This window comes from Zeugodacus cucurbitae, chromosome 4, assembly GCF_028554725.1.
Source record: "Zeugodacus cucurbitae isolate PBARC_wt_2022May chromosome 4, idZeuCucr1.2, whole genome shotgun sequence".
NCBI lineage: Eukaryota > Metazoa > Arthropoda > Insecta > Diptera > Tephritidae > Zeugodacus > Zeugodacus cucurbitae.
In genome coordinates, this window is record NC_071669.1 from 62576246 (window position 1) to 62596790 (window position 20545).

General features: G+C 34.8%; 5 protein-coding genes across 5 annotated transcripts; 1 reads left to right on the forward strand and 4 right to left on the reverse strand.

Annotated features, from left to right (window-relative positions):
• Window positions 1–1494: 1494 nt before the first annotated feature.
• On the reverse strand, window positions 1495–2208 carry LOC128921665 (forkhead box protein D1-like). Its single transcript, XM_054229827.1, has one exon. The coding sequence runs from the start codon at window positions 2206–2208 to the stop codon at window positions 1495–1497; it is 714 nt and encodes a 237-aa protein (XP_054085802.1).
• A 7560-nt stretch (window positions 2209–9768) lies between these two features.
• On the reverse strand, window positions 9769–10401 carry LOC128921666 (forkhead box protein I3-like). The gene has a single exon (XM_054229828.1). It carries the CDS (start codon window positions 10399–10401, stop codon window positions 9769–9771), a length of 633 nt encoding a protein of 210 aa, XP_054085803.1.
• A 1629-nt stretch (window positions 10402–12030) lies between these two features.
• On the forward strand, window positions 12031–12744 carry LOC128921667 (forkhead box protein I3-like). The gene has a single exon (XM_054229829.1). It carries the CDS (start codon window positions 12031–12033, stop codon window positions 12742–12744), a length of 714 nt encoding a protein of 237 aa, XP_054085804.1.
• A 2785-nt stretch (window positions 12745–15529) lies between these two features.
• LOC128921668 (forkhead box protein I1-like) lies at window positions 15530–16335 on the reverse strand. The gene has a single exon (XM_054229830.1). The coding sequence runs from the start codon at window positions 16217–16219 to the stop codon at window positions 15530–15532; it is 690 nt and encodes a 229-aa protein (XP_054085805.1). The 5' UTR covers window positions 16220–16335.
• Window positions 16336–19586: 3251 nt separating this feature from the next.
• Window positions 19587–20300, reverse strand: LOC128921669 (forkhead box protein I1-like). The gene has a single exon (XM_054229832.1). It carries the CDS (start codon window positions 20298–20300, stop codon window positions 19587–19589), a length of 714 nt encoding a protein of 237 aa, XP_054085807.1.
• Window positions 20301–20545: the final 245 nt, after the last annotated feature.

Below are 20545 nucleotides of genomic sequence, written 5' to 3' on the forward strand. Positions count from 1 at the left end.
GATTTCTAAAAGCTATTGCCAATTCAGTAGATCGAGTTATGGAGATCTTCGACTTAGTTCGAGTTATGGAAGTTCCATTGTATTTTATTTAGAACAATCTAGTAAATTATGAGAGTAATTTCAGTGAATGTTAGAGATACATAAGAATTTCAAATCGTTAAATTGTGGTGATTCCTTCAGAAAGGTCTTAATTTGTGAATTTCGAAGGGCAAATAAAGTTTGGATTTCTATTAAATTATTCGATTATTTTTGGGCTGTTCTGAATAAAGCTCAATATCAATATTTACTCAAGTGCTTTCTTTAAATTCACAGAAAATCAAGAAATACAAGAGCTGTCGTATCATAATAGGCAACATTTATTGTATAAGATTTTGACTTTGTTTTAATATCTTCAGTCTTTTTGATGAGTTTTTTCTTGGATAAGTCTTCAATTGCGGCAACATTAATTCGAAGTATGAAACATCTTCTTTTGTCGTAAATATGATGTTAGCAATATTACACACGTACCTCTCATCCCAAATTCTTGGCTTTAATGGCGACTGAAACTGGTGGTGTGGTAGGCCTATAGACGTAATCTTTCACGAGTATTACTACCAAAAAATGTTCAGACCACAAGATACCAGAGAGATATTCCGAAAACAGAAAGCGAAATATAAACAAAAGCATAAAGATTAAAAGACCCGAAAACAAAAGTGTCGAATTGTATCTATTTAAATGACGGTCTTGTCACATCTACGAGTATATTTTCAGAAGTAAGTTTTAGATGTGTTATTTATATTGAGATATTAATTTTATTTTATTCTCTCTTAATTTACAATACAATATGAAAGGCTTTCGTTAGAACTTGCCCCTGCAGCTGTTTTTATATTTATTTGTTCCTGCTTAAGCAAGTATTAAGAACGAAGGGCATTTTGAATACGTTATAAGTCCATTACGTCTACTTAATTCCTTTTCCTTAACTTAATTTTATGACTATAATTTTGACATTAGTGTGCGTTAACTTGACAATTCGATATCAACTATCTTTTTATATTTCCATATACTTATTTCTCCATTCATTAATTTATAGATACCTTGGTTTATGCTCTCTAATGCAAATTTGTTTTCAAGCATATGTCAAAACCAATGAAGTAAGGAAGTGAAGAAGTAATGAAGTTCGAAGATCAAGTAAGAAAAGCATTGATGATGAAAGCAGATCGACTGAAGAAAATCGTTTCGAAGAAATATTTGAGATATACATACGAATAGTATAAATTGACGATTTTGTTCTCAATTTCCACGGAAGATTTTCCAAGTTATGGATTATGATTGTGGGCGAAGATTTTCAAGGATTTAGAGAAATCACAGCAACATTACCTACACCTCATTCCTTTCCACATGACTGAAAATTCGGAATTTTTCAATTTTAATTTTTCATATTTTATTATCTTTTAACACTACTATAGATATTATAATAACACAACTAATCACATACTATTTAATAACTAGTTAAAATTAGGAAAACACTTGCTGTCCTGTAAAATACGCCATCTGCTGTTGGTGGAAGACAAGTCTTTGGTAAATATCAGTATATTGGTGCTGAAGTTGTTGCTGCTGCAGTTGTACCCATTGTTGCTGTAATATATGCGCCTGTTGTTGGTGGAACGAAAACCATGCTTGCTGTTCCTGCATCGCCTGCATCAGCATTGCTCGCTGAGTTTCCCCTATTTCTTGTGGTGTGGGGAAATATACCGCGTTTGGGGCTGTGGGGTGTGCTACACCGTTGACTAAGGCACCAAGAGAAGTTCCGTTACCCACACTAACTGAACCAACAGCCGCTAATTCTGGACTCATGCCCCAATAGTTTCCACGACCAGGATCATCCAAAGTACGTGGTATCTTAAGGAAACATGAGTTTGTGCTTAGCGTCTGCCTTATCTGATTCTGCCAGCCTTGCTCATCCTTCCTGTAATAGGGGAAGATCTCACTGCTCCAATTTTGTATTGCATTCAACGTCAGTTTGCCTTCAGTGCTGCTTCGTATCGCCATTGTCACCAACGCACTATACGTCAAGTTCGGTCGACTTCCATGATTCTCTTCATTCGACGACAAGGAAATGTTGGGAGATAAAGACCCATCGGATGGTGGTGGTGTTATCGCTGGGTTGGTGCCATCTGCGCCTGCCAATAAATTTCGTATGGAGAAGTTGGATTCCAGATGTTGGGCCATTGTGGATTATTATTTAGAATGTGAAGTTTATACGAAGTAAAGTAGAATTTCAAGTGATATTCTGTGCGGATGTCTAAAAATGACTGAGGACTTTCGCTTCGTCTCTTCTCCAAAGAGTTTGATGAATCAAACTAACGCCGAATGCCATGTCAAAAAATCAGGGTCGGAAAAGAGGATTATAGCAGTCGAAAGTGATATAGAAGTTAAAAAGTCTATTTTTCTTAAGTCAATTATGGCGAGAACAATAGAGTTCTAAAACAATAGAACATAGAAGCTCTGAGTTATATCATACATTAGTCGGGAAAAAGGGATCATCTCAGGTAGAAAAGTGGTGCGTATCAATATCAGCTGTTCTGGCAGAACTGGCAGGTAAGAGAGTGACACTTGAACATAGGGGATGTTCGGGAATATGTGGGTGTGCTACAAAGGGATTGAGTAGGGTTTCATAAACTAAAAGTTGTAGTCTTCAAACGATATACCATATTGTTGTTGTAAATTTCTGTAATATAGGCCATGCGTCTTTTGGTTTTAACCAATGATCCGCCAAAAGTATGGAGTAAAGTATAAAAAAGCTCTGTAATTTCTGAAGTTTTGTGTTCAACGAGGTACAAGGAGTCCATCAGACTCAATTAGTACAGGCGCTACATGAGCAGCATGCTTGTTATCAGTATCACCTCCAACAAACGCAACTATTGCGGCAACAATTGTTCATATTGCAACAACAACAGGCTCAGCAGCACTATTGGGACGTATACCAGAAACTAATGTTCCACCAACAACAAGTCGAGTTTCTGACTTCGCAGCAAATATCCACATAAGATATTATATTTGTATTAAGTAGTTCACAATATACTATGACATTATCTTATAAAGACATTCGTTAGTTGGCAAGATAGAGTGACTTATGAAAGCCAGTATTGTGATATCGAAAATATTTTCGGTTAAAAAAAAATTAAATAAAAATAGATGAAAAATAAAAAAGAAATTGTTCATTAATAACCTTATGTTCTTGAAACGGGAATAGGAAAGCCTTGATTGAAATAGATGGCTTGAAAGCAAATATGCATCAGAGAGGAAATAGAAGAATATTAACAAAAACGAATATGAATGGGTAAATATAAAAAATAAGTAACTAGGTAATAAGAAATGTTGTTGATTCATCCATCTGTTGTCAATCGGTCAGTCCAGATTATTATCGATGAAAATCTATCATGTTCAAGACTACATCTTAAAAAATTGTACTAAAGGAAGAATAAATATTAATATAAACATGCAAAATGTTGCAAAGATAGTCTAATATTTTTGTTCACCTGACGGTTGTTCCAAAACTGAACGAGTTATATATTGGGTGGTATACACCAAAGTGATTAGGGTCACAAGTACAGTTGAAATCCGGATATCTGCTTCTCCGTCCGTTCGCCAATACTTGATGTATGCATCTAAATGAAATTTGGTACACATGTTTCTTGGCAACTCAAAGCCTATTGCCATTGACAAAATGGCGACCTATAAAGAGCTATAACTAAGCCATAAAGAAATTTATGAAGTAAAATTTGGTGCAAAGGATAACACTAGAGAAGGGTATATTTGGATGAAATTATTGTGGGAATGTAGGCGGGGCCCCCTATTTAGTTCATTTTATATATATCATAGACTGCAAAAGTTATATCAACTAAACTTTCTGGATTTAATTACTTAGGCTATTCAATATGCAGCATGAAAATTGACGAAATCTGAAAATAACCAAGCCTACTTACTATTGGCAACTACCACACGTGCTTTTATTTAATGAAGATAAACACCAGACACCCAAAATTTTATGGTAAATATTGTATATAAGGGCTGCTTAACAACCACTATGCTTTCCATATAACAAAATTTTGAATTCTTGATTGCTTCACTTTAAAATATAATATGTAAATTAAGCACCAGGAAGAAATCGAAACAAAACTTTGCACAAATATTGCATTTCTAGTGTGATATCGTTTCTCCAAAAATCACAAAAGTAAGACTATACCTATTGAAGGCCTCATTTATCGAACATGAGGACCTCAGTGCTTGTGACCAATTTTTTTTACTACAAATATCGGTAACTTTCTGAGATATTATTAAGAACTTCAACGGAGATACGTCGGCGCTACTCCGTGCCGAAAATCTGGCAAAATCAGGTCAATACTTCCTCTGGCTCCATATACTTTACATATTTTAAATGGTTAGCCTCCATTTATTCAATACATGTACATAAAGGGTTACTCAAGAGGAACATATCTGGCAACACGTCAAACTGTGAAGTTTAATTTTTTCTCGGTTCTTGAATTTGTGCTTAAATTTATTAATATAATTAAAGAAAGTTTACTTTTAATAAGTGTAATCTAAAGCTAAGTATTTGTGCTAATTTGCTTTTGTGTTATATTTAAATTTTAATTGTATTTTAACTATTTTCTTAAATTCTGGTGCCGAGTCTTTTAAATCATTTGTTGTTGTTATCAATTATCAATTTTATTTCCTACTTTGCAATTGTTTGTGCGATTGCATATTGTTTTTGTTTTAATTTGCTCTTTTTCTTTTGATTCGTCTTTTTTTCTTTCATTTTTGCTCACAGCTGTTTGCGTGTTATTTTTAAGTGGCTCAGTGCTTCTCAAACTGCTCACTATTATATTGGTTGTGATCTTGGCTAATTCAGTATAACTATTATTGTTTTTCTATTTACTATTATATCATATTTTAATTTTTATTATTATTTACTATTCTGTTTTTTCCTTCAATTTAAAATTTTTTTTTTCATAATGACTTGCAATTTTCCGAATTGTACTATTAAAGGCGATTCTGATCGTTTTGTTTCTTGTTGGCTTTGTGACGGGCTTGCCCATCTTAAATGTGCTGGATTGACAGGTAGAATCTTAGATTCTATTCTCGATGGAAAGGGTCTGCGCTGGTCGTGCTTAAAGTGTAGACCGACAGATATTGAATTATTTAAAGTTTTTAAACAGGCGCGCAATAATTTTAAAGAAATCGGTCGAGAACTTCAAAACCTTACAGAAAAATTTAAGCATTATGAAGTGTTGTTTCAATCATTTAAATGCCTAAATGATCAAGATGATAATGCTAAGCCTTCATCAAAACGTAAACGTCCGTCTAATGAGGAACCTGCCACTTTGTCCGTGAAAAGTATGTCACCGGTGAAATTAGACCTTATTAATCTCTCATCTCCTTGCCCTCAAGGAGAGAAGCCTTCCTCTTCAAAAGTGCTTAATCCTCCGAAAACAATTAACGATAACCTTAAGCGGAAAACTATTCAGGATCCGCCTCCTATTAACTCTGAGTTTGTGGCAAAAAATTTGGTAGTAATACCTCAACGAAAATCTATTTTCGTTTCGAGATTCGCTTCGGATACCACAATCGAAGATATAAAGTTTTACATCTCGTCGAAATTAAAAATTAACGATATTGATATTGATGTGAGAAAATTTAACTTTAAATACGAAAGAAACATATCTTCTTTCAAGATTGGCGTTTCAGCTGTTAATTTTCAATTGCTACTTGATGAATCATTTTGGCCACCTGGTGCTTTCGTGCGCGAATTCGAGCAAAAGCAACAAAAACAAACTGTAATTGCTCATATTCCAAAAAATGCCGCGGATTCAAAAAACTAATTATAAAAAATTCATTACAAATTCACTATCAAAATGTAAGGGGTTTAAATACAAAATTAAAAGAATTGTATTTGAACAGCACTAATTGTAATTTTAAAGTCATCGCTTTTACTGAAACTTGGCTTAAACCTCATATCTTTGATAATGAAATATTAAATAGTGAATTTCAAATCTTTAGATGCGATCGACTGAACAGAGTCGGGGGGGGTGTATTATTTGCTGTGCATTCTTCAATTCCATCTGAAGAAGTAGAAGTTCCTCATGCGGACTTTATTGAATTTAAGTGCATACGAATTTGTATTAATAAATGTTCTATTTATCTAACTTTATCTTATATTCCGCCTCAATCGGACTTATCTGTATATACGCAGCATGTTTCTTTAATAAATAATGTTTTTTCAATTGCTAAGAATACTGATTACATAATTGTTCTAGGCGATTTCAATTTACCGTGTGTATCTTGGAAATCTGTTGACGATTGCATTACCCCTTTTTGCACTCGTTTAAGCTTTAATGAGTTTTTGGAAGAAATGTCTGGGATGGGTCTTAACCAAATTAACTTAATACCGAACAAGTTTGGTAAATTCTTAGATTTGGTCTATGTTGATAATACTTCAACAGTTTCTGTGGTCCGATCTGATCCTTTAGTTTTGCCAGAGGACTCTTATCACCCTGCCTTGGAAATTAATATCGAAATCATAGACGAATTACTTGTATGCAACAAACAGGACCTTTGTTCTCGGTTCAACTTTGCGAAAGCTAACTTCAAAAAGATTAATTGTGAACTTTCTAAATTGACTTGGCCTGATTATAGTGGAAATATTGAATTAAATGTATCACATTTTAATGAAACAATTTTTAATATTTTTGAAAGATTTGTTCCGAAATGTTTTATTATCAAAAGAAAAAGTTCAAATTTGTGGTATTCGATTGAGCTATGTAAATTAAAAAATAAAAAAGCTCGTGCTTTTAAACTTTATAAAAGAACTGGAGCTCTTGTTGACTATTTAAAATATTCTAAATTGCGTCGTCAGTTTGAGGAACTTAACAAAAAATGTTATAAAAACTACATAATCAAAGTAAAAAATAATATTATTCGTAATCCGAAATTGTTTTATGGTTTCGTTAACTCCAAACGCAGGATTTCAAATTTTCCGTCCGCGATGAAATATAAATCAACAATGTCATGTGACAATTATATTATTTCTAATATGTTTGCAGAATTCTTCAAATCCAATTATTGTTCAAACTACCCTATGAATGTGCCATATCATCAAGTGTTATGTCCGAGTACTGTAATTAATACACCAATTATTTCTGAAACAGATGTTTTAAATTATTTAGTTACGTTAAAAGATTCGTTTAAATATGGCCCTGATATGATTCCCTCAAGCTTTCTTAAAAATTGCGCAAAATATATCTATCTGCCCTTAACTAAGCTTTTTAACCTATCTCTTAAACAAGGTATTTTTCCGTCAATGTGGAAAAACTCTTTTATATTACCTTTGCATAAAAGTGGAGTTAGATCATCTGTTGAGAACTATAGGGGGATAGCTAAAATGTCAGCTATACCCAAACTTTTTGAAGCTATTGTCACTGACCAAATAACTTTCTTAATCTCTCCTTTAATTTCATTCTCTCAGCATGGATTTTGTAAAGGGAAATCTACAGTAACTAACTTGCTTGAATTTGTAAACCATGTGTCAATGGGTTTTAGGGATAATAAGAATACTGATGTTATATATACAGACTTTAGTAAAGCATTCGATAGAGTAAACCACTCAATTCTTTTGCAAAAACTGAATCTTCTTGGTTTTCAACCAAGACTTCTTGAATGGGTATCCTCATATCTTACAAACAGAAAACAACAAGTTTTATTTAATAATACTTTATCCGATTCAATTAGTGTCACTTCAGGGGTTCCACAGGGTAGTCATCTCGGCCCGATTCTGTTCTTGTTGTTCATCAATGATATACCTTCAGTAATTAAGTTTTCAGAAATTTTATTATATGCGGATGATGTAAAACTTTTTAAATCATATACTTCTCATAACGAAAGGACTGAGTTGCAATCGGATTTAAATAATTTAGTTACTTGGTGTCACAAAAATGATATGCCACTGAATCTTAAAAAATGTAAAACGATGTGCTTTTCCCGTAGAACTGTTGATCTTTCCCCCTATGTAATAAATAACTTCAGTTTAGAGCAAGTTTTTAGCTTTGTTGATTTAGGAGTTAATATGGACCCTAAACTAAATTTTAATTCTCATGTAAATTCAATTGTCTTAAAAGCTAAAGGTGCTCTTAGCTTTGTTAAACGTTGGTCTAAAGAATTTAGTGATCCGTATATTACTAAAATTCTTTTTACAACATTGGTAAGGCCTATATTGGAGTATGGTTCTGTGGTATGGAATCCTAGCTATCAATCCCATTCTGATAAGCTTGAGTCCGTTCAAAAACAATTTTTACTTTTTGCTTTAGGCCACTTACATTGGGATTCAAGATTGAATCTTCCCCCGTATACTAGTCGTTTAAAACTTATAAATCTTCCCACACTCACTAGTCGCAGAGAAATGCTAGGTATAATTTTTCTAGTAAAACTTCTGAATGGTTTAGTTTGTAGTTCATTCCTTTTGTCTGATATTAAGTTTAATGTCCCATTGCGTTCATCCAGGCAGTTTAGACCATTATTTCTAAAATCTTCTAGAACAAATTTTGAGTTAAATGAACCATTCTGCCGAATATGTCATGATTTTAATTCGCATTCCAGCACATTTGATCCATCTGACTCAATATTTAGCATCAAAAAAACTATTTTGTCTTCTCTTAATAAATAATATTCAGAAATTTTTAACTTTTTGTTTTTATAAATTTTTAAATCTCAGCTGTTGAAACGTTTCTTTCTGTAGCTGAGCAGTTTGAGAACCGGACGCTTAAAAATCTCTTGCCTTTCTAGACTCGGCAAATTCCGCTCGTATGCGGACTGCGCCCCACGCGTCGGTTGGGCGGGAGGAGGGTAATCGTTTGGGTTAATAATAAAAAGAGGAATGTTACGATTTTCAAATTGATTGAAAATATTTCTTAAACAATATTTGTGAGAATTTTGGAGAAATAAAATCTTTTTTAAAGATCTACTTGCCGGTATTTAAAGTAATTGAATTCTCATCGAAAACACATGAAGGAGTATTGGTCTTAATTATCAGGTCCAGACATATAATAATTTTTTAAAATAGTAAAATATCAAAAAATAGACTTAATGTAATAAATATAAAAAACAGGAGCGATCAATATATGTAAGGAGGGATCAAACTAATAGCTCCACCAAGCGTGTTGTGAGGCCGTTCAAAGTTTGTCGCGAATTTTTGAATCCTTTGTTTATGTCTAAATTATAAATTGATTAAATCCAGGATTTATGGGCAATAGGATTGGACTTGCCTAAGTGATTCGTTTGACACCAAAAATAATGATTTGTCCCTATAGTACTGAATGTCTTCGAACCGTCTGGCATTAAACTAGATTTATTGTTGACGGATCGAAGAAACTCAAATAGCGGAACTGAAGCTAATAGGCTTCTAAAAGATGCTTAGTTTTACAATTTTCAAAATATTCGAACTGTACTGCTATGGATAATTATAGATTTAATGGCAACTAGATGACGTCATTCGCATAAGATCAGATTCCCCGGATACAGAAAAATTAGTTCACTAAAAAATTAACTAAAAATTAATTAACTAAAAAATGTTAAAACCATTTAAGACATGCCTTTTTTAATTGAAACGAGCACCAGTTTGAATCCAGCAAATGCTAATTTATTTAAAAATGCAAAATTTTATAATATAAATAGTGACGTATGAATCACTTACAGATTGAATTGATCTACAATATTTTGCTTAACTACTAGTACATCTCACGAATACGGTTCAGACATGGGGTAATGTGTGGCAGACAAGAAAGCGCACTGTTGTTGATGGAATGTCATCTTCCTATAGATCTCTTCACACTGTTGCTGATATTGCTGTTGTTGTAGAGTGACCAATTGTTGTTGCAACAGTTTCGTTTGTTGCTGGTGATGCAAAAACCATTCGTGCTGTTCTTGCAGCGCATGTTTTATCATCATTTGTTGTGTCCGCCCAATTTCTTGTGGTGTTGGAAAATATATAGCCGTTGGCATTTGTGGATGTGGCACCCCCTGTGCCATTGCTTGATCGACGTTATATTTGGAGCCAAATGGGTTTGGACCGATTTGTGTTTGTCCAGGTGACGCACTCTTCTTGATAGACTCAACTTCTGGGTTCTCGGTCCAGTAATTTCCGCGTCCCGGATCGCTTGGCGGACGTGGTATCTTCATGAAGCAGGAATTCGTTGTGAGCGTATGACGAATCTGGCACTGCCAGCCGCGTTGATCTTTTCGATAGTACGGAAAATTGTCCATGATCCATTGTTGGATGCAACTCAATGTTAGTTTTTGCTCCGGGCTGCTCCGTATGACCATCGTCACCAACGCGGAATAGGTGTAATTCGGTCTTATGTCGGTTTGCATCGGTAAGGGTAGTTCTTATTGTCTTCGTCGTTTGAGAGTATGTTGCGTATGGAAAAGCTCGATTCGAATATTGGTGACATTTTCCTTTACAAGTAGATGAACTGTGGACTTGAAGCGAAGTATGACCCTTGAAGATGTTTGTGCAGAAGAAGTGAGCTTATTTTTCAGTGTGTTGTATGAGATGTAAATGCTGTCTACTGAAGAATCCTTTCGAATCTTGGGTATTTATATGATCGAAGTTAGGGAGTCACTGTGACTCAATATTCGATGTATTTTGGCTGAGAGTTATTGAGTGTTTTGTTTTAAAGTCAAGTTAATATCAATACCAAATTATAAAATCAGGGTTAAACCAAGGGTTATAATCTGGTAAACCAGTAAATATAACAGCAATATAGTGATGTTGAATTTAAACCAAGGTCAGGAGATAAAACTGACATTCATAAGAAATGTATAGTGTCCTTTAGGTTCTTTTGTTAAAATAACTAAAGAAAATATGTTCGAAAAAATGAGATCAGTTTTTTTTCAGAAAAGGATTATATGGAACATGCAGATATGGCAAGCATCTATCAGCTACCTGAGCTCTTGAGCTGCTTCGGTAAGCTTTGACTTTCTTTATGTAACAGTTGTGTCAGTTTCATACCTGCTTGCATCGCTTCAGCATTAAAAAAGTTAGAGGCTTAAAGGACAATAGATTCTTCGCTGACCTTGATTACATTTTTTTCCTGCGTTGACTTTTTGCCGTAATTGCTAGCTTTGAGAACAATTGTTCTCTTTCATGATCTTTATTTCGTGACTTAGCATCATGGGTTAAAAAAATCTATGAAGTTACAGCGATGCATATCGTTGAAAGCAGGATCATGGACTTTGAAACTGACCTTTGTGGCAAGTACAGTTTTTCTTTGTTTCAAAACATCTTATGGAGATGGTGAAGCCATGTCATGACTTCTAGTCGCTTGGAGAAAATTCCAAAAATTAGTTTGTGGCCATGTAAAATGTTCTTCAAGGTAAGAAAGGGAAAATATGCATCAATAATTCTCTTGGAAAATAATCTTATATCATCTCAAAATATAAAGTCATTGAAGTATGAAATTTAACCTTTATTTCGTTTTATGTCTTTGTCATTTTTTGTGAAAAATTAAGCCTTTAAAGCTATTATAGTTTGATCCTCTCTTACACTCTCAGCTTAACGTGAATTTCCCCTATGTTCAAGCCAGTGTCACTCTCTTACCTGCCACATATGCAGAACAGCTGATATTGCTACGCGTCATTTTTCTACCTGAGATTACCTTTTTTTCCTGAGTACTGTGTAGATTATCTCAGAGCTTCTATGTTCTATTGTTTTAGAACTCTATTGTTCTCGCCATAATTGACTTAAGAACAATAGACTTTTTAACTTCTATATCACTTTCGCCTGCTATAATCCTTTTTCCTAACCTTGATTTTCTGACAACGCATTCAACGTTAGTTTGACATCATCAAACTCTTTGGAGCAGAGACGTGACCATAAGCATATAAATACGAAATCGTTCAGAGCGAAAGTCATCAGTCATTTTTAGACATCCGTACAGAATAGCACTTGAAATTCTACTTTACTTCGTACAAACTTCACACTCTCAACAATCATCCACAATGGCCCAAAATCTGGAATCCAACTTCTCCATTAGAAATTTGTTGGCAGGCCCAGATGGCACCAACCCAGCGATAACACCACCACCATCCGATGGGTCTTTATCTCCCAACATTTCCTTATTGTCGAATGAAGAGAATCATGGAAGTCGACCGAATTTGACGTATAGTGCGTTGGTGACAATGGCGATACGAAGTAGTCCTCAAGGCAAACTGACGTTGAATGCAATACAAAATTGGATCAGTGATAACTTTCCCTTTTACCGAAAGGATGAGCAAGGCTGGCAGAGCCAGATCAGACAGACACTAAGCACTAACTCATGCTTCCTTAAGGTGCCACGTGCTTTGGACGACCCAGGGCGTGGAAACTATTGGGCGTTGAGTTCTGAATTACCAGCTGTTGGTACTGTCGGTGTGGGAAATGGAAGTGCGATAGGAGCATTGGTAAATGGTGTACCGCATCCTCAGGCTCCGAATGCGGTTTACTTCCCCACGCCACACGAGGTTCAAGGAGCTCATCACACCCAGTTAATGCAGGCGCTACATGAGCAGCATGCTTGGTATCAGTACCACCTGCAACAGACGCAACTACTACAGCAACAACTTGTAGTTCTGCAACAACAACAGATGCAGCAGCATTACCAGGAAGCATATCAAAAGCTTGCCTTTCACCAACAGCAAATAGCGTTTCTAATGGCCCAGCAAGGACCAGTTTAAGTAGTTTTTACTGCAGATGCAGGAAAATGAATTAGATTCCCACATATTATTTGAAGATATGTTAATACCAAAAAGAAATAGATTAAGTTATGTAATATTAATTATAAAAAAAATTTTAGATAATAAACTGCAAAATGTGAATTTGAAACGTGAATGTTTTTTGAAAAATACAGTCGAACTTCTATTACTCGAACTTCTATAACTCGAAGATCTCCATAAATCGAACGCTTGAATTGGCGATGGAAGTCAATTTTTTTAAAAAATTTTCTTTCCATTAATCGAACTTCTATACAAAATTATTTTTTATTAATTTTTTTTTTTTACTTTAAGAATTCACCGCAATAGAGAGTTATTGAAGAATATAAATGAAAGAGAAGAAGCCTACTTAGAACATAGACTGAGGAACTAAATGAAGTTATTGCAAATAAATCTAATCGATAATTTTTACAATATAGAGAAAAAAAATAAATAAAATGAGAATATGCCATATTATATTGGAGGAAATGTCAAAAGCTGGCACCAGGGAAACGATCGATTATCTCTTGTGCGCTTGTTGTGCGGTGCTATAAACCCTTAAAACACTATAATGGACTAGAAGAGGCCACCTAAGCATTAGAAATTTACGTTAAGCGCTCATATCCTAAATTATGACTACTGCTAATGGCCTCTGCGAAGACACCCCACCAGATATCGCTAACCTAACCTATTTTTTCAAAATCACTAAAGACACAATTTACTCTTAAAAAGATCAAAAATTGAGAACAGAAAACCTTGCAAAAGTGAAATAAATCATGTTTAAGTTACAGAAAGGTACATTGCGAATGGACAAACTGGATCCTTAATGTGGAGCATTCTGAACCAAAGCAAAAGAAATAACGTATGGCTGTTTTTATATTCCAAACGTCATATCGGTGTTATAAAGAGTTTTACTGAGTCAAACTTTTTTCGAAAGTGTGATCATATAGTAAGGGTCAGCAACAATTTTAAGGATTGCTTCAAAATATTATATACCCAAGGTCACACAGTTATAGGTTTTTTGAGGCATTAAATCTGAAAGGGTCTTTTTTCCTTAGTCTATAATCCGCTAAGAGTATAGATCACACAACAATAGTTTTAAGCAATATGTCTCAATCGTAAATGCTGCTCTTGCCACAGGTAAAAGACAAATGCAAAGCTATAAAAAAATATATTTCATTGTCTATGCTATCAATATATCGAGTTGTCGATTTTAGAATATGAAAGTCGAGATATCGTTAATAATTTTCTTGTTTGACAAGTTTATTTAGCTCAAAATAGAAGTTTGTAGAAATATTAATGTTACCCGAAGTTTAATTTTACGTCAGTGAAATTTTTTATGAAGAATTAATTTATTAATAATGCCCTTTCTTAAATTACCCCTGACATCCCCATTATCAAGTCAGTGTCACTCGTTTACCAGCAAGTTCTGCAGATCAGCTCATATTGCTACGCATCACTTTTCTACCTGAGATGACCTTTTTTCCAGAGTAATGTATGGCTTAACTCAGACCTTCTATGTTCTATTGTTTTCAAACTCCATTGTTCTCACAACAATTCATTTAAGAACAATAGACTTTTTAACTTCTTTTATATTATTTACGAAGCTATAATACTTTTTCAGGCCTTGATTTTCCGACAAAATTTTCGACATTAGCTTGAAACAGAGAAGTGACTTTAAGGATATGAATAAAAAAAATTGAAGAAGAAGATAATCAAGGAAGTTGGCCCAAATCCACGTTTATTGTATTGGTGGTAGTACTATTGGGCTTTGAGCTCTGAGTTACTAGATGTTGGTACTGCCCGTGTGGGAAATGCAAATTCGATTGGAGCATTGGAGCACTGGTCTACTACATCTTTTATCAAAAGCAAACCGCTTTTCTATATATTACAAGTTATTTTATAAAATACAAATACCTTATGATTATGGCTTATGAACCGCAGGCCTATCTCATAGCTACTTTTCTTATCACCAAAGAACACGATTCCTCATTATTGAAAGTCATTACATGACCTTCAATACACGCGTAATTACTATGGTGTTCAGGTTGCGGTGTAATAGAACCATTTTGCAAGAGTAGAGGACCAAGGAAGAGTAGTTACAACACTGAGGCTTTGAGTTGTGTTTTTCAAACTTAGTCCCTGAGCGCCGTATAATAAAGTTCAGCAATATGTTGACGTCGCTAATACCACATGGTGCACCCGCGGCATGAGTTGCAGTTTGAGATTTGCAATATGTGTGTTTTTATCTTAAGTTAATTTTATAATCAAATATACATATATATAATGACGAGTGTAAGTGTGTGTTCTTAACTCGATATTTACGACAAGAGGAGCTTTTTTTGCTACTTTCAACCAATGTTGACTACAAATTACAAATATAAAAACCCTGTAGACCTAACCGCGCCTTTCTCATAGTCCAAACAGGATATTTGGTCTACTTTTAAGAGAACTGAAAGTTCGGTACAACTGTAGCAAATATATATAACTTCGCTAATCAATGCCCCAAGCATCATTTTTCACCATAAAAATACTAAGGACAAGAGAGACCTCTTGAGAATAATGAAAGCGAAAAGCGAAATGTGCTGACAGAATATACGTCATTTATATTTTTGTAAATTAAATAAATAAATTTATTTTTCATTTTAATATACTATTTCTAATTTGTAAATTAAATAATACTTTACATATATGTTCAACTATTCTCTAATTACATCACATAAAATCAGTTATCCTCTACCGGAATATCTCCCAAGAGTAATAATACCACTTAAATTGGTGTTTGCGGGGCCGTTAGAAACGCTATTTGTTGTTGATGGAAAGCAAGCTTTTGATATGCTTCCTGATACCGCTGCTGCACCTGTTGTTGTTGCAGAACTACAAGTTGTTGCTGTATCAGTTGCGTCTGTTGGATGTGGTATTGATACCAAGCATGCTGCTCCTGTACCGCCTGAGTCCACATGGTTTGCTGAGCTCCCTGTACTTCGCGGGGCGTAGGAAAGTACACCGCATTGGGAACCTGAGGATGCGCTACTCCACTCACCATCGCCATAGGTACTGCCTCACTTCTACCACCAAATGGTTGCTGAGTACGAAGCGCTCCCACTTCCGGGCTCATGACCCAGTAGTTTCCACGACCCGTGTCGCCTATAGGTCGTGGAATTTTGTGGAAACACGAGTTCGTGCTAAGAGTCTGCCTAATTTGGTTTTGCCAGCCCTGCTCCTCCTTGCGGTAAAACGGAAAGTTCTCACTGATCCAACTTTGTATTGCGTTCAACGTCAGTTTGCCTTCAGGACTGCTTCGAATAGCCATAGCCACCAACGCGCTATACGTGAAGTTCGGCCTAATTTCATGATTCTCTCCGTTATCGGATGGAGGTGGTGTCAGGGCTGGATTTGTACCATCTGCATTTGCCAAAAGATTACGAATGGAAAAGCTGGATTCCAAATGTGGAGCCATAATATTAAGTTTGTATTTAGTTTCTTTAGATTGAAGAGTTTAGGAAGATAGTAAAATTCACTCGTGATCTTCTGGACGGAAGTGATTTGCTGACTGATGGCTTTTGCTTTAAAATTTCTCGCATTTATACTCTGAAAGTCATGGATGGTTGAAAGCATTTTGGTTAAGTTAAACTTATGTCAAAAGTGTGGTCATCAAATCAAGGTTAAAGGGATTAGTGTGATCATAAAATAGGGGATAGTGTGATCATAAAATCAAGGTCCGGAAAGGGTATTATAGTTGAAGTAATTGATATATGACAAAATCAATCGATCTTTTGTCAAGTAATATAGGAATAATGGAGCTTAAAAACGGCTGCTGTGAAAAGTCCTTACAAAAGCAAATATAGACGCAGGTAGAAAATAGACGCTTAGTAAAGTCGAATAATAGAAGTAGCTGCTACCTTTAGCCGCTCCACAGAACAGACAGCAAAAAAAATGACGCTTACATTGATATAGAGGATGTTCGAAAATATTCAGAAATACGTCCCGTACAGAATTTTTTATAAATATATATATATATTTAAAAGTTTAATAATTATTTGAGTTTAATAAAGTTTGTGGTTTCTCTTTATAAAAAACAGTGAGACACTTAAGGACAAAGGCACTACTTTGATAAAATACAACACTAAAGAAAATACAGAGTATGGAAGTAACTTTGCCCAGCATAAACACCATTCTTGAGGTGGATTATGAGTTAAGAAGAAAAGACACATGTAGTGTTCCTTGAAAATCTACAACTCCAAAGTGATATAATGTATAAAACTATCTTAAGCTTCCTTCATGGCCACTATTTAAACTTTTTTTGACTTACTCAAACCCTTCGTAGAATACCCTAATTATCCCGATCATCCACCAGCCTTATGTAAGCGTCACTCACCTACCTGCCTATCCTGCATTACAGCATATTACTAAGTGTCACTTTTCTACCTGAAATGACTGTTCAAATTTCTGTCTCTCTTTAACCGTTTTCAAACTCCATTGTTCTTGTCTTAATTGTCTTAAGAACAATAGTTTTTTAAGTTTCTTTATTTCGGTTCTGACTGCTATAATCCTTTTTTCTAACCTTGATTTTAAGAAAACGCTTTTCACATTATGAGTGTAATATTCTATTTTTGTTAGTTTCCATACGATATAGAGGAACTTTTATAAAATTCTGCCTCAATAGTATAATTTCAAATTTTGTATTATGCCCTGGTCGAAAAGTTTATGGAGGGAAATTTGTATGAAATTTGATTTCTAAAAGCTATTGCCGATTCAGTAGATCGAGTTATGGAGATCTTCGAATTACTTCGAGTTATGGAAGTTCCATTGTATTTTATTTAGAACAATCTAGTAAATTATGAGAGTAATTTCAGTGAATGGTAGAGATACATAAAAATTTCAAATCGTTAAATTGTGGTGATTCCTTCAGAAAGGTCTTATTTTGTGAATTTCGAAGAGCAAATAAAGTTTGGATTTCTATTAAATTATACGATTATTTTGGGCTATTCTGAATATTTACTTAAGTGCTTTCTTTAAATTTACAGAAAATCAAGAAATTCAAGAGCTGTCGTATCATAATAGGCAACAATTATTGTATAAGATTTTGACTTTGTTTTAATATCTTCAGTATTTTTGATGAGTTTTTTCTTGGATAAGTCTTCAATTGCGGCAACATTAATTCGAGGTATGAAACATCTTCTTTTGTCGTAAATATGATGTTAGCAATATTACACTCTCATCCCAAATTCTTGGTTTTAATGGCGACTGAAACTGGTGGTGTGGTAGGCCTATAGACGTAATCTTTCACGAGTATTACTACCAAAAAATGTTCAGACCACAAGAGACCAGAGAGATATTCCGAAAACAGAAAGTGAAATATATACAAAAGCATAAAGATTAAAAGACCCGAAAACAGAAGTGTCGAAACGACTATAATTTTGACATTAGTGTGCGTTAACTTGACAATTCGATATCAACTATCTTTTTATATTTCTATATACTTATTTCTCCATTCATTAATTTATAGATACTTTGGTTTATGCTCTCTAATGCAAATTTGTTTTCAAGCATATGTCAAAACCAATGAAGTAAGGAAGTGAAGAAGTAATGAAGTTCGAAGATCAAGTATGAAAAGCATTGATGATGAAAGCAGATCGACTGAAGAAAATCGTTTCGAAGAAATATTTGAGATAAACATACGAATAGTATAAATTGACGATTTTCGTTTCTCCAAAAATCACAAAAGTCCGACTATAACTTTTGAAGGCCTCATTTATCGAACATGAGGACCTCAGTGGTTGTGACCAATTTTTTTTTCGCAAATATCGGTAACTTTCTGAGATATTATTAAGAACTTCAACAGAGATATGTCGGCGCTACTCCGTGCCGAAAATCAGGCGAAATCAGGTCAATACTTCCTCTGGCTCCATATACTTTACATATTTTAAATGGTTAGCCTCCATTTATTCAATATATGTACATAAAGGGTTACTCAAGAGGAATGTTGCGATTTTTAATTTGATTGAAAATATTTCTTAAACAATATTTGTGAGAATTTTGGAGAAATAAAATCTTTTCTAAAGATCTACTTGCCGGTATTTAAAGTAATTGAATTCCCATCGAAAACTCATTAAGGAGTCTAACGGTATTGGTCTTAATGATCAGGTCCAGACATATAATTACTTCTTTAAATAGTAAAATATCAAAAAATAGACTTAATGTAATAAATATAAAAAACAGGAGCGATCAATATATGCAAGGAGGGATCAAACTAATAGCTCCACCAAGCGTGTTGTGTGGCCGTTCAAAGTTTGTCGCGAATTTTTGAATCCTTTGTTTATGTCTAAATTATAAATTGATTAAATCCAGGATTTATGGGCAATAGGATTGGACTTGCCTAAGTGATTCGTTTGGCACCAAAAAATAAAGAGTTGCCCCTATGCTTCAGATTTAAACAGAATGTCTTCGAACCGTCTGGCATTAAACTACTGAACTGAACTGAAGCTAATAGGCTTCTAAAAGATGCTTAGTTTTACAATTTTCAAAATATTCGAACTGTACTGCTATGGATAATTGTAGATTTAATGGCAACTAGATGACGTCATTCGCATAGGATCAGATTCCCCGGATAAAAATTAGTTCACTAAAAAATTAACTAAAAATTAATTAACTAAAAAATTTTAAAACCATTGAAGACATGCCTCTTTTAATTGAAACAAGCACCAGTTTGAATCCAGCAAATGCTAATTTATTTAAAAATGCAAAATTTATAATATAAATAGTGACGTATGAATCACTTACAGATTGAATTGATCTACAATATTTTGCTTAACTACTAGTACATCTCACGAATACGGTTCAGACATGGGGTAATGTGTGGCAGACAAGAAAGCGCACTGTTGTTGATGGAATGTCATCTTCCTATAGATCTCTTCACACTGTTGCTGATATTGCTGTTGTTGTAGAGTGACCAATTGTTGTTGCAACAGCTTCGTTTGTTGCTGGTGATGCAAGAACCATGCGTGCTGTTCTAGCAGCGCATGTTCCATCATCATTTGTTGTGTCCGCTCAATTTCTTGTGGTGTTGGAAAATATATAGCCGTTGGCATTTGTGGATGTGGCACCCCCTGTGCCATTGCTTGATTGACGTTATATTTGGATTCAAATGCGTTTGTGACGACTTGTGCTTGTCCAGGTGACGCACTCTTCTTGATAGACTCAACTTCTGGGTTCACGGTCCAGTAATTTCCGCGTCCCGGATCGCTTGGCGAACGTGGTATCTTCATGAAGCAGGAATTCGTTGTGAGCGTATGACGAATCTGGCACTGCCAGCCGCGTTGATCTTTTCGATAGTACGGAAAATTGTCCATGATCCATTGTTGGATGCTACTCAATGTTAGTTTCTGCTCCGGGCTGCTCCGTATGGCCATCGTCACCAACGCGGAGTAGGTGTAATTCGGTCTTATGTCGGTTTGCATCGGTAAGGGTAGTTCCTTATTGTCTTCGTCGTTTGAGAGTATGCTGCGTATGGAAAAGCTCGACTCGAATATTGGTGACATTTTCCTTTACAAGTAAATGAACTGTGGACTTGAAGCGAAGTATGACCCTTGAGGATGTTTGTGCAGAAGAAGAGAGCTTGTTTTTCAATGTGTTGTATGAGATGTAAATGCTGTCTACTGAAGAATCCTTACGAATCTTGGGTATTTATATGATCGAAGTTAGGGAGTCACTGTGACTCAATATTCGATGTACTTTGGTTGAGAGTTATTGAGTTTTTTGTTTCAAAGTCAAGTAAATACAAAAA